Source organism: Hylaeus volcanicus, chromosome 5 (genome assembly GCF_026283585.1).
Source record: "Hylaeus volcanicus isolate JK05 chromosome 5, UHH_iyHylVolc1.0_haploid, whole genome shotgun sequence".
NCBI lineage: Eukaryota > Metazoa > Arthropoda > Insecta > Hymenoptera > Colletidae > Hylaeus > Hylaeus volcanicus.
Window position 1 is genome coordinate 26865141 of NC_071980.1, and position 14640 is coordinate 26879780.

At 52.0% G+C, this 14640-nt stretch overlaps 1 protein-coding gene across 12 annotated transcripts in view; it reads left to right on the plus strand.

Annotated features, from left to right (window-relative positions):
- LOC128877554 (cell adhesion molecule Dscam2) overlaps positions 1-14640 on the plus strand; it is a 53871-nt gene that overhangs the window by 20919 nt on the left and 18312 nt on the right. For 8 of the 12 annotated variants that reach the window (XM_054124948.1, XM_054124946.1, XM_054124942.1 and 5 more), the window contains 5 exons: positions 5410-5536; positions 8456-8892; positions 8983-9239; positions 9339-9651; positions 13780-14097. In XM_054124948.1, coding sequence (XP_053980923.1) covers positions 5410-5536; positions 8456-8892; positions 8983-9239; positions 9339-9651; positions 13780-14097 — 1452 coding nt within the window. Of the gene's footprint in view, positions 1-123; positions 228-400; positions 525-3906; positions 4031-5409; positions 5537-8455; positions 8893-8982; positions 9240-9338; positions 9652-13779; positions 14098-14640 lie in introns of those variants that run through there. The other 4 variants (XM_054124950.1, XM_054124951.1, XM_054124953.1 and 1 more) reach the window with 3 other exon arrangements.

Sequence of the window (14640 nt, forward strand, 5' to 3'; positions counted from 1 at the left end):
TGCTCGCGTGCAGCGCTCAGGGATTCCCCGTGCCAACGACCAGGTAAATCCGACGCGCGGGTTCCAAAGAGCGACGATCGAACGACGATACGATCGATTTCAGAGCCGATCGGAGCAAGGTCGCCACGATTGACGACGGACGATCTGAGCCGGACGATCAGACGATCCGAGGATCAGCCCATCTCCATATTTTGTGCCGCGCAGGGAAGCCCTGTGCCCACCACTAGGTAAAGGATTCGCCGTATCGGTTATCGATTAAATCCCGTGTCAAAGTAAACACCGATCCCGTCGGAATTAGTTAACGGTCGTTGTCGTTTCGGGAACTAACTACTCCTGTTCTCGTGTCCCGAGTGAACGGGAAGTTGCATTCCAGAATAATCGGGCGTGAAATGTTGTTTAGAGCCGGTGGGAAGCAAGGCGCCAGCCTTTGCCGGGGACGCCAAAATATCTCTGTTGGTACGAAGAGCAAACATGGACGTGAGTTTGCCGTGCAATGCCCAGGGCCATCCTTCTCCTGTGCATAGGTACGAAACCGATTGACTCGACTCGATCGAGCGTTTACAGTAGTTTCCGGGAGCGAAAGGGTACGGAATATCGGAACGTTGCGGATACTCGGTCGATTAAAAAGTTCGCAGGGGAACCCTGTCCGAGGGGCTACGGCAACGACGTCGATTAATTTTAACGGCATTCCGCGTGACTTCGTTATTCCCCTGCTTAGAGCCTGTGGGGATCAAAGCGCCCGCTTTTCTGGGAGACGTTAAGTCGTTCTTCTTCCTCCGTGGAGAGGGGTCGGAAGCGAGCATGCCGTGCAATGCCCAGGGGCATCCTGTTCCCGTAACCAGGTACTAAATTACCCATTGAAAGGCATCGGTTACCGTGCAACTCGAATCATTGTCGCGCGGTTTGCTTCGCATTCTCCGACCGGCGATGAGGTTCGTTCGAGTATGAACGACATCGAAACTAACAGCTCAGTTTTTACTTCAAAGAAGATCCCTATTCGCGGGACAATGATTCCCTTAAGTCCATTAAGCGGTGTCGGACGGGTGCGAATCTTGCCTCCTCGCGAGTATCGTGTTCGGTAATACGATACAGTTAGTCCGGTAGAACGGTCTCGTGGTTCGAGGGTGGACTTCATATCCCTGGTTCGCTAATCTTACGACAGAGCCGGTCTCCACGAAGAAGCCAAAGTTCTCGAGTGACGCGAAGAAGTCCTGGTACGATCGCGTCGTCGTGGAAGATCTCACCCTGTTCTGTCCCGCGCAGGGGTTCCCAGTTCCAACCTATAGGTATACAACCGCATTTTAATCGTTGGGCGTTAATCAAAGAGCATCAGGTTCACAGCATGCCCCTGTTGTCTTTGTGTGATTCATTAGAGCCGGTCGGCAGCAAAGCGCCAACGTTGACGGGCAATTTAAAGGGTGGCTGGATGGAGAACAAAGGGGCCTCCAGTGTCGTCCTCTCTTGCCCCGCGCAAGGGTACCCTGTGCCTTCGTTTAGGTAACTGTTTTTTCCTCCCTCTCGAATTACCTCGAGCTTTCTCTTCCTTCGTATTTCATTCTCGGCGGTCGCGAATCCGAAGACGGTTGCCCGGCACGACACTTACCGCTGGTCCTTTGTCCCGTTAAAATGGACGCGATAGTATACCAAGTGGACCACATAATTTGTTTACCTCTATTATACATCTGTCCTTTGACAACAACAAAAATAACAGAGGTGGACAATTTATGTAATTAGACCGCCGTGGGTTAATCCCGATACGACGACTCGCGCGATCCGTTCGATCCTTTAAACGCGAAGACCTTCGTCGCAAGTTTGGTCGGAGTGGCACAGCATTGTTCTCCAATCGTTGGGAACTAAGCGGCACTTATCGGTCCAATTTGTTTCCATTACGTTGCCTTGGCCTTCTTTTTTGTTACCCTCGTCCCGTCGTTTGCCGACATCCTCACTTCTGACGTCCAAAGTAGAACAATTAATTTCACCCCATTCGTCGCGTGTGTGTGCATTGTTAGAACCGGTCGGCAGCAAAGCACCGGCGTTCACGGGAGACGTGAAGGGCGTGTGGCTGGAAAAGGCAACGGGGACCAGCGGCGTGCTGCCGTGTCCGGCGCAAGGATATCCTGTCCCCTCCTATAGGTAAAAAGCCACAAGCGATAATTAAAAAGACGCATCGGTCGGGTACTTATCGACCGCAGAGAGAAAGCGTTCCAGATCTCCCTGGATTCGATTGTTCGTCGGTCGCTTTCTCCACCAACGGCGCTTCGTTTCATTGCTCCGTTTGTAAATTGGGGGTCCTCTGTTCCATCGAAGAAATTACGTAACCGTAAGAACTGCGCGAATCGCGAGACATCATCATCTCGTTGACAGCTTTTGTTTTGCGTGTGATCAGAGCCAGTCGGGAGCAAAGCGCCAGCGTTGATGGGGATCGTTAAAGGGATAATATTGGAGGCCGGATCGACGTCCAGCGTCGTGGTATTTTGTCCAGCGCAGGGTTATCCCGTGCCCTCGTTTAGGTAAACGTACGATTCTTAGAGGAATGTAACTAAATACGACGATGCACCAATGTCGCTGCGATGCGTCTTCTAATCGATATGTTTCTCCATCGAATACCGTGACTAAAACAGTATCTGTCATTGTATTTCTTTTCCGGTCGTACTCTCACTTGGTCTGGCAACGAGGTGTCTACTAACATCTTAACGCTTTATCGTCGGTCGACACGCATGAATTTTAACCAGAATCGAGACGATGTCGTTTACGAAATTTAAATTTACTACTACCGGCGATAAAGCGTAACAAAGTGTCTAACGTAATGTCGCACACGTATCTTGATCGCATGCCCACGCGAACTTCCGCAGAACCGATTGGAACGAAGGCTCCGGCATTCACGAGCGAGTTGAAAGGGGGTTGGCTGAAGAAGAGAGCCAAGTCCAGTGGCGCTTTGTCGTGCCCAGCCCAGGGACATCCTGTGCCCGCCTTTAGGTAAACATTCGTCGGTCGAGGCTTGCATCTGCCTACCCTGAATTTTCGTTCTTAATCGTTATTCGTATAGAACCGGTCGGAAGCAAAGCGCCAGCGTTGACAGGTGACTTGAAGGGTGGCTGGAAAGAAAGGAGACGCGAGTCAACGGTCGTCTTGTTTTGTCCTGCTCAGGGTTATCCCGTGCCCAGTTTTAGGTAAACGTTCCTTGAATTTCAAGCGTGATTTTCCGTTTTCTTTTTGTGACCGTTAGAACCCATCGGTAGCAAAGCCCCTGCATTGATCGGCGAAATGAAACGCGGTTGGAAAGAACAGAGCACGCGTACCAGCGTGGTGATGACGTGTCCTGCTCAGGGATATCCTGTACCCAACTATAGGTAAAACGTTCGAAGTCGTTGCCTGACAAAGGGCACGTTTCTTTGCTCGATAGAACCGGTCGGTAGCAAAGCACCCTCGATTCTCGGCGAAAAGGGGAGCCTCATGGAGAGGCACACCGGTACGCACATCGTAATCCTCTGCCAAGGGCAGGCCTACCCTGTTCCAACGTTCAGGTAAACTCGCGATTCTCTTCTCTCGGTCGAAGCTCGCTCGCGGTAGACGTTTCACGCTGTTCATTTCTTTTTGTGACAAAGAACCGGTAGGAAGCAAGGCGCCCTCCGTTTCTGGCGACGCAAAACGATGGCAGAAGACCAAAATCTCGATGGGATTCGCGGTGCAGTGCCAAGCGCAGGGTCACCCGGTACCAGCGTTCAGGTACCCAAGACGACGACCGTTCCCCGTTATCGATCGTCTTTAGTTCATTTACCGCATCCAGCGAACGAATCTTCGCGTTCGGAGGAGCTCTGTTCCAACGACCCTTCGGCGTTCTTTTTGCCATTCGTCGAGAGCTCCTCCGAGCGAAACTGTGCGTAATCGTTACGTTCGCGTTGGTAGAACCATTGGGAGCGAAGGGACCGAAATTCTCGAGCGATGATCGCGTCAACTCGTTCGCGCGCGCCGCGGGACGTTCGTCGGCGCTACTTTGTCCCGCACAAGGGTTCCCAGTTCCGATGTTCAGGTAAATCACAGAGAATACGGTTCGTGTAGCTAGACTCACTCCTGTATCGCGTTTTTTCGACATAGAACCGGTTGGATCCAAGGCGCCCGCTTTTCAGAGCGACGCGAAAAGCGTCAGCTACGTCAGAGCCGCGAGTACCTCGGTCGCGATCACGTGTTCCGCTCAGGCGTCGCCACCCCCGACTCACAGGTAACGTAGCCTTCGCGGACAAAAATCGGTTGAAAAGGATACAGTGGCGGTGGCGCTCTCTACTCGCAGGGCAAGTACGCGGTGCTCGGAAACACGTATTACAATAACAGCTTGCATCTTGTGAATGTCAGAGCCGGCGGGTCAGGTGTCTCCAAAGTTCCCGAAGTCTGCGAAAAGCAATACCTTCGACGTGGCGAACGAAGCCGAAATCAGCTTGCTCTGCGATGCCCAGGCGTTCCCTGCTCCCTCGTTTAGGTCAGTGAACGTTCATCGATGTTTCGTCGATACGTGAATTACATTTCATTTGGCGATTCTGTAGAGCCTGTGAACGGTGCCAAGCCTAGAGTCGCGTCCACTGCCAAGTACGACGTTCTCGCCAGCCATTTCGGAACTCCTGTAACGATGCTTTGCCCGGCGCAGGGGCACCCTCTTCCAGCTTTTAGGTACATATTTATCGTCCATCTTTCTCGAAGACAGGGTACATTCGAGTTGTCGTTTCTCTATCCAGAGCCGGTCAGTGGCGCGGCACCCAAAGTACCACCCACGGCTAAAATAACAGTGTTCTCGCTACCGTCGCAAAAAGCCATGGCCATGCTGTGTCAAGCTCAAGCGCATCCATTGCCGATCTTCAGGTACGCTTGGACGAGCAACTGAAAAGGGCCTTCCGACGCATCCCGCGATTATCTTCGGGGTCGTTCCTTTGACTTCAGCCCGATGGACCGTACACCTGGAACGGTTTCACTTGCTTGGCCGAGTTACACTTGTCGTTCCGCACGCAACGACCGAGATCGCGAGAGTCACGCGAAGATATCGATCGGTCGATCAGCGCGTGAATCTTTTCTCGTTTTCTAGAACCGGTAGGTGGTAGTCCTCCTCGATTGCCGCCTCGATCGAAACTCGACGAATTGACTACTGTCCAGGGCCAAGCTTCGACGTTGCTCTGCGAGGCTCAGGCCAGTCCTCCGCCTCAAAACAGGTGAGCAACGTACGATAGCGTCGCGACGCGTTTCCTATTACGCCTCATCAGATTCCGTCGGTCTTTATCTTCGCTGCTTTCTTCTCGGAAACGAGCCTCGTACACTCGTCGACCTTCGCGGATATTAAACACCAGTTTCCAACTCGCGAATCGACGACGCGTTCGACAACGACGACAAAACGTTTCCCCATCCTGGCATTTTACGGTATTGCAGAGCCACGGGGTAGCGTACGTCCAAACGTGCGGGACAAGGATGTCAATGGTCTGAAGAGGGACGTTCTAGTTGATCTAATGGTGGGCCTACCGTGTCCTGTTCAAGGTTTCCCGGCGCCCATGTTCAGGTACGGGATAGTACGATAGAGAAACAAAGGGGTCGATGGTTGCCTCGGGCGGTGGCGATCCTGATGGAGTATTCGGTCGTTTTCCGGATCGTTTCCTCCTCGAATATCACGAGCCACGCGTGGCGGTTTCCTCGGGGTACTGTTCACAGAACCGACGGGTAACGTCCCGCCACGCATCGCCGGTGAACGTTACGAGGGTGGGAAACTCGTCTACGTTCGAAGGACGATGGTGGTGGCCCTGGATTGCTCGACTCAGGGATTTCCTGTCCCAGTGACAAGGTACACTCGCGACCTAACGAACCCGCTTGTTCTCGAGACGCAACGATCGCGTTTCAGAGGGTACGACCAAGATAGGACCGCGGTCGTCGGGCAAGAAATTCGAAAGGGAGGTGGTTTTGGCTGCTAGAGGTCGGGATGTCGCGTTGAATCACGCGCTCCAGGCATTCCCGGTGCCCCTGACAAGGTAGACACCCCTTCGTTCACCCGTCGTTCCTCGGTACCCTCGTTGTCGTCGTCGTCGTCGTCGATGAGTCGAATCAGTTGATATCTTTACGTTCCGATGGACCGATTGATCGAGGAGGCTCGAACTTTTTCTCAGGTAAGTAAATCGCATGCGATGTATTAGCGTGATCGACTCGGAATGCTGACCAACAGGAAGGACGACGAGGTACGTAATTCCGTATTTGACTTTCCGCGGCGAGGGGGTCCCATGCGAGCAACGATCGTAGTTCTATTACTCGCGACCTTTTATCTCGTATCAGCCGCATGAAAATACTCAGTCTGCTGAAAAGCTGCGCGCTAGGAACCCCTTCGTCGCGTAGAAACCTTTGCAACGATCGATAAATTAACAAAACCGACTCTAATTAACGATAACTTCTAAAACAAAAAAAAAAAACAAAAAAAAGATAAAATGGAAAATACGAGTTCGATATCCCGGGCAATAAATGGTATCCTTCCAGAACCGTCCGGTCGTACTGCCCCAAAAGGGACTGGAGACGGCCTTAATAAGTACCGCGGGGTAGAGGGCGAGTCTCTGGCGCTGGCGTGTGCGGCACAAGGCTTTCCTGCCCCGATCTTTAGGTACACAAAAGTTCCGTATAGCTTCTCTCTTTTTTTTCTTTTGTTTGGTCGTTTGTCTTGCTCCGCAGAGCACGGATCCTATTTTCGAAGCGTTCCATCCTTACCCTCTACCCCGAATCGGGTGGCGGTACCGCAAAATCCGACAAGTTGGACGTTTGACAAAGGCGAACAGACGAGAAAAATGAAAGGCGAACGGGAACAAAACGTAAAATAAATTACCAAATGTACGAATACAGTGGAAACGAGGTGACAGGGTGGCCCCTGTCGAAAAATGTGAGCGGAGAAACGAAGATCCCGACGCCCGCTGCTCTCGTCAACGATCCATAAAAACGGCAGGAGGGTGTAGATAATCGAAGAACGACGAATTAGGTCGAATTTTTTTATTGTAATTTGGTCTCGTCAGTCGTCTTCTCGATTTAAGCGCGATTCAACGTTGATCTCTAGAGATAACAAATCGTTACGGGTTGAAAGAAACGGGCAAGAGAGCAAACAAACGATTCGTAGAGTTGAGAAGCGACAGGAAAGTGTCTATTCCGTATCCGGGGCCAATCGAACGTGTTGGTTTTCAGTGCCAACTGGAGATAGGTGACCGAAGCGCGACTCCGAAAAGGATGCGGGCCCTCTTCTCCTTCGGTAGCCTCGGTGCTGATCCGGGTGGTCCGAGAGGGTGTCACCCGATCAATGGGGTGAACAATGTTGCCCTGCACCTGCACACCTCCGATAAGTCCCACGATATCTGGCTGGTAAGTCCTCGCCGCCTTCGTGTCTTCGTTCATCCGTTCGCGTTTTTCACTCTCCCCGTATACCTTCTGTTTCTTTCGCTCGCCAGAAATATTCGTGATTCGCGTACGTCGCGTCGTCCAGCCGCTGCACCATCGTCGCCCCTATCGCTCATTCACCAACGTCCGTTCCACGGTACCATTCGGTTCCCGACTTTCATCTAAATGGCAACGTTTGCGGGACCGTTCGTTACATGTACGTCGCACACAATAGGAAAAAAGTGTGCGAAAGTTTGTTTTCATTTCAACGCGAACGTCCTTAACGTCAGTCTACCGTCTTCGAGTAACGTTTTCTTAAGTTCGCTAGTTCGTTTCATTCCGATAAGTTTTCTTGGTCTCAGCGATCGACCTCGGTAACAACGGCGGGTATGACACCTGACCGTGAATCCGAGCAACGAGTTTGATCGATATCCAACTCGTTACGGTTATCTGGGGAGGTGTCGCGCAGCCCGCGTCTCGCGGAAGCGACGCTCGTCGTTGTACGCGTGCTCGGGTGCGGTGCTTTTCATGCGAATTTTTTCTTTTCGGTCGCGACGAAGTTGCCGCTGCCAGCCTCCTCTCCTCCCTCCTCCTCCCTGCTCTGCTTTTACGACCGCTGTACGTTCCAGCTGCGCTGAAACTCTCCTTCTTTCTGATTAAGTCTGCGAGACACGCGCTAATGAGCCGACAGTAGAGACAGAAGCCCGCGACCAGAGACGCCCAAAGCCCTGCACATACGTTAGGGTGATCCTTCTTTCAATTTGTTACGTTTCGACTCGTGAAATCGCTAAAATTTTAATAACGCAACCCAGTGCCGCAAGGATCACCCTAATACATATATACGAAAGAAGGAAACGAAACCAACGTGGGAAACGAAGCGAATAGAAATCGATCCAGGTTGACGTGTCCTCGTTTTTCGCGAGCGGAACGGATCGAATGGCTCGCATCGAGCGAGAAAGACATTTCTATTGGCTTCGTTTCGCGCGAGCTTTTCATTTTCCACTGGGATCGATTCGGTACGAAGCCGTCTTCGTTCCGGCGTCCGACTCGCAAAACAATTCTTTTCATCCTGTCGTTTCAGATGGTACAAATTCATCGAAGGCTCGTCCCGTCGTCAACCGGTCCAGCTGAACGATCGCGTTCGCCAGGTTAGCGGAACCCTGATCATCCGCGAGGCTCGCGTCGAGGACTCCGGAAAGTATCTTTGCATCGTGAACAACTCCGTCGGCGGCGAGAGCGTGGAAACCGTCCTAACGGTGACAGCCCCATTGTCCGCGGAAATCGAGCCTAGCACCCAGACCATCGACTTCGGTAGACCGGCCACCTTCACCTGCAACGTTCGAGGAAACCCCATTAAAACGATCTCTTGGCTGAAGGATGGCAAGCCCCTTGGACTGGAGGAACCCGTGCTCAGGATCGAGAGCGTCAAGAAGGAAGACAAGGGAATGTATCAGTGCTTCGTCAGGAACGACCAGGAAAGCGCCCAAGCAACGGCTGAACTCAAACTCGGCGGCAGATGTAAGTTGAACAACTCGAGAACAGTCGTGGCCTCCGGCTTTTCGGAGTAGGGACCTAATTAATTAAGATGAAACGTTTCCACACCCACAGTCGAACCCCCGCAAATCCGTCAGGCCTTCGCCGAGGAGACTCTTCAACCCGGACCGAGCATGTTCTTGAAGTGTGTAGCCAGTGGAAATCCGACTCCTGAGATCACCTGGGAACTCGATGGCAAACGGCTATCCAACACCGAAAGGCTTCAAGTAGGACAGTACGTTACGGTGAACGGCGACGTGGTTTCTCACCTGAACATCTCCAGCATTCATACCAACGACGGTGGACTCTACAAATGTATCGCCGCGTCGAAGGTAAGAAAGTCGCGTCCGCTGCCAGCTTTTATTTTTTGCTTGGACGTAATAAAGAAACGAGAACGCGCGCAACAAACGACGTTTTTTCGATGATTACAGGTTGGATCCGCGGAACACTCGGCTCGTCTCAACGTTTACGGTCTGCCATTCATTCGCCACATGGACAAAAAGGCTATCGTCGCTGGCGAGACTCTTCGCGTGACCTGTCCCGTCGCCGGATATCCGATCGAAAGCATCGTATGGGAACGCGATACGAGAGTTCTGCCGATCAACAGGAAACAGAAGGTCTTTCCCAATGGCACTCTTATCATCGAGAACGTCGAGAGAATGAGCGACCAGGCTACGTACACCTGCGTGGCACGCAACGCGCAAGGCTACAGCGCGAGAGGAACGCTCGAAGTCCAAGTTATGGGTAAGCGAGAAGATTTTTTACTCGATCCCTCTTTCGAGAAACTTCGGCGATTTGTCCAACGTTTTCGATCGAATTTGACAGAATTGCGGAACGATTGATAAATAAGGGACATACTTTTTTCAACTATTCTTTTCAATTAAAGTCGATAAAATCGAGTCCCGTTACGATAACGGTATACGTAATTTTTGTCCATCGTAAAGAATCATTTCGAAGGTAAATTTTTCTGAAAAAATTGTCGATTTTCAGTGCGGATCGAACACTTTTTCCATCGAATTATAGCTCGTTACGGAGATACTCCTTTTCAATGAAACGCGGATTATTCGGCGCGAAACGTATCGGCAACGGAATTCTGTGCGTAAAACATTATTTACAGGTATTCAGCGATTGGCGTTCAACGTTCTATCGCAGATATAACGATTCTTTCAGCAAAACTTGGCTACTTTCGACGGTGTCGATAGGTTACATCGACGGTTAGATCCTGTCGAATGCGAGTCTCGCGAATCGTACGTAAACACGTGTACTCGGTAAATCGGATCTTGAGAATCCGCGAATGCGAAACGGACACGGACGCGGACACGCACACGGATGACGACCCCGTTGCAGATTTCACGAACAGTTGATCGCAATTGCGTGATAACGTCTCGAAAAAAATGAGGCACGAGCGCTTCCGTTTGGAACGTTGGAAGTTGGTATGGCGGTGGCCGACGATCGACCGTAAGAAATCTGGTGCATTATTGTCAGAATTGTTCTCTCTTCGCGCGTCCACCACTCGTAGCAACCGCTGCACGACGGAGTACCGTGTCTCTGTACATAAATATTACCAGCCTATGGGTTGGCTGCGTAGCTTCTTTATCCGCGTAGTCAAATTCTTATTTATCGTGATTCAATTACAATTACGAAATCGACGCAGCCAGCCTATCGACGATTACAGGACCACGCGACGTTACGACACGTTCATGTTCACGTACATACATACGTTAGAGATGAGTTTGCCGAGTCATCGACTATTTCCGCGGAGATCAATGGAGATCAATATTTTTTTTTCCCTTTTTTTTCCCTTTCGTTTCTTTTTTTAAGAGAGCGTTGTCGTTATCTATATCGTTAAGCTCATCTCTAACACACATACGCTCGCGACCCGTCATCATACGTCCATACATCGATCCTCCACCCTCAGTGCCGCCCACGATACAGCAGTTCTCGTTCACGAAGCTACCCATGAACGCCGGAGAGTTCGCTAATCTGCAGTGTATCGTACCGACCGGTGACCTGCCTTTGAACATACGTTGGAGCTATCCCGGAGAAGAGATGGGCGGTTCGTCCGGCGTACTTGCGAAGAAGGTCGCGGATCGCGTTAGCATGCTCATGATCTCGATCATCACCGCGAGACACGCGGGGGAGTACGTTTGCACCGCTGAAAACGCGGCTGGAACGGCGTCCCACTCGACCACGCTCACCGTCAATGGTTCGGGACTATGCTCCGTTCCTACGGAATACACAACTTTTTCTTTATTCGTTTTGCTTTCTATTTTTCGTTTCGTTACGTTTCTGCACAATCCCGACAAAGAGCACAGTAGCGATCCCTCTCGTGTCCTAACCTGAACGTCCCCCAACGAGAATTCCAACGTTTCCGTCAACGTTCGAGTCGTTCGCACGAGATATTTCGAGTTGCGAACCGTGCACGTTAGAAGGGACGATAACGCGGCGCTATGAGAAACACAGGACTCGATTCTAACGTACGATGACTACAGTCGGCCCGCAGCTTCTACCGATCGCTTTCAATGCCGAGGTCGCCAACTCGGGAGACTCCGTGTCCGTGCCTTGTTCGATCTTGAAGGGCGACATGCCCATGGATATATCGTGGGCATTCAACGGCGTGCCGATCGACACGTCGAAAGACGCTAGTATCACGATTACGAGAATCAGCAAACACCTGAGCACCCTTAGCATCGACGGCGTATCTGCGAGACACGCCGGTGATTACGCCTGCTCCGCATCGAATATCGCCGGTTCCGTCAGTCGATCAGCAATCTTAACGGTGAACGGTACGATTCCCTCTTCGATCTCCTTCGCTCCTCTTCACATGTACAATTCCTTCATCATCGCGAATTATCCCTGACACTTCCCAGCCCCACGATTTCCAAGAAACGTTTCTTCCTCTGTCGCGGGTTTCGTATGCAAAGATTATCGGCACCGGTAGTTCCGACTTTAGAATCTAGTTAAATTGCCGTTGGTCCGTATTCGGCATCGGTGATCTTTGCTCGTGGAAATCCTACACGAGCCGCATCTTCGTCGCCATACCAACCCCATCGTTGCTCACTCGCAGGACCGTGTAGAATAGCCAAGATCGGTAGAAGCGTCGTTCGCGACTCGACGCCCTTTCCTTTTCGTCTCGACTCTTCTAGTCGTTGTTTCCAGTCGCCCCTCAAATACTACCCTTCACTTTCGGGGACGAGCCCGCCAGCTGGGCCGAACTTATCTCCGTGACTTGCACCGTGACCAAAGGCGATCAGCCTCTCGAGATATCGTGGGCCTTTAACGGGACCCCGATCGACAGCCGCCATGGATCCGATGTCGTCATCGCGAGCACTAACAAGAAAAATAGCGTTCTGACTATCGAGTCGGTCGCGGCAAGACACGCCGGGGATTATACTTGTTCCGCGTCGAATCGCGCCGGCGCCACGACGCATTCGGCTCAGCTAACCGTAAACGGTACATACGTAGAGATATCTAGTTGTTTCCTCGTTTAACCGTCATCTTTGCCTATCGCGATTCCTCTTATCACAGTAGCGATCTTTAACTTCTATTCCTGGCCCATACTCATCTCTCTCGATGGTCCTCCAAGATCAGTTCCCTCGTCTCCCTCGCCTTCGTCCGACTCGCGAAGAACCGAGATCCTTTCGTACGATCGACGCTCGGATCTGTGAGCACGCGTGGCTGCGATCGGAGGTTCTCGTCCGAAACAATACACCAGATTCTCGATACCGATCGAATCAACCCTTTCTCGATCGATTCCCCTTCGTTCTTTCTCACGTCGCATCCTTTGGTACGTGCGTCGATCGCGCAGTCGCGCCACAGATCCTCCAGTTCTCTTTCGGCGACGATCCCCTCAACTCCGGCGAGATGCTGTCGGTTTCATGCACGATCGTCAAGGGCGACTTCCCCGTGGTCTTGACATGGACGTTCGACGACACCCCGATAGACTCGAGCAGACCGGACGTTAATATCATAACTAATAAGAGGGTCAGCTTCTTGAGCATCGACAGCGTGGTGGCGAGGCACGCCGGAAGATACAAGTGCATCGCGACCAATGCCGCTGGATCTGACAGTCACACCGCCGTACTCTCGGTCAACGGTACCCCCCTCGTACACGAATTTATTACTTTGCGATTGTGCCGCGGTTTGTTAAAAAAAAAAAAAAAACAAACAAAAAACGTACCGACGGTCTTGAATGAGATTCTGATTTGTAGACGACTGACAGCCTCGGAAGATCGGTCGGTGCGTTTTTCGATCGCTTTGTCTAATTTCAGTATTCTCTCTCGTAACTTCTTGTTTTTCGCAGTAATCTTCATAGTGTATAATCTTTATCGAAGGCTACTGCCGTCGTCGTGCCGATGATCGAACGCGAGCGCGATTGTCGATCCGTGCGTACAAACGGAAGGTAAGATTATCGTCAGCGACGACGGCAGGTAAGGACACGGTCCATCTCGCGGATGCGGCGAGACGATGGACCGTGTTTCTTCTTCACATGTTCCGTATTGCTTTTTCTTTACAGTTCTTTGATAACGTTCTTTTACGTCCCCTCTATCCCTGATCCCGTAAGCAGCCGATTTTTTTTTTATTTATTCCATGGTCACTCGATTCCCCGCCATCCGACAGCTCCAGGCGCGTCGTTCGCGTAGCAAACGGTGCGAAACCGCCCCTCCTCTTCGGTATCGTAAACGGATAGGTAGATCCGCAATGGAGAGACGCGAAGGAAAAAATAGAGGTCATGATTGACGTCGGAACCTGTGAGTTTCTCTTCGCTGTACACGCGCGAAGGGTTCGCCAGATATGCACCGAAGGCGACGTTCGGGAGACTCGTCTCCATGGGTCCACGCGCGAGATTCAAAGCTGTTTTCGATCTTGCAGTCGCGCCGCAATTGGCGCCTTTCGCGTTCGGTGACGAGGCCGCCAACGCGGGAGAGATGGCCACCGTTCAGTGCGCCGTGATCAAAGGCGACTTGCCGTTGAGGATCGTGTGGTCGCTGAACGGTAGGCCTATCGATGTTGGACGCGTGTCCGGCGACCACAGTTACGACACTCCTGACATCGTTGTGACCAGAGGTAGTAAACGGATCAGCACCCTGACGATAGACTCGGTAGCCGCAAGACACGCGGGCGAGTATAAGTGCACCGCGACCAACGCAGCAGGATCCGCTGCTCACACGTCGGTTCTTTCAGTGAACGGTACGCTTTGGTTAGCTTGGAACGATCGGGTGGTTGGTCGACCGTGTAAAACAGCGGGGGTATGCGACGATTCGCGCCACTGAGGGTGAAGGTGTAACGCGTCCAACGACTATTTCGTTTTCTCAGATTCCACTCCCGAGTCCCGAGTAGCGGAACTTTCTTTAGGTGTCCGACATCCGACGATACATCCCCGTCCAATAGTCGCGTGCACGCGGTCCCCGTTTAACGTCGTACCGACACGTGTCGTGCTATCCATGGCGTTCTTGTCACGTCGACAGTACCGCCGCGCATCGCTCCATTCGAAATGGCCGATAGGGCTGTGAACTGGGGCGATTCCGTATCGGCTGTCTGCACCGTAGTCAACGGGGATACCCCTCTCGAGATCAGCTGGGCTCTGAACGAAATGCCTATCGACGGGACTCACCGGATATCCGTGACTACCACCAAAAGGAACAGTCTACTGTCCATAGACTCGGCCAGTCCTAGTCACGCGGGCACGTACACTTGCGTTGCTTCGAACGCAGCCGGCGCAACCAGCTATTC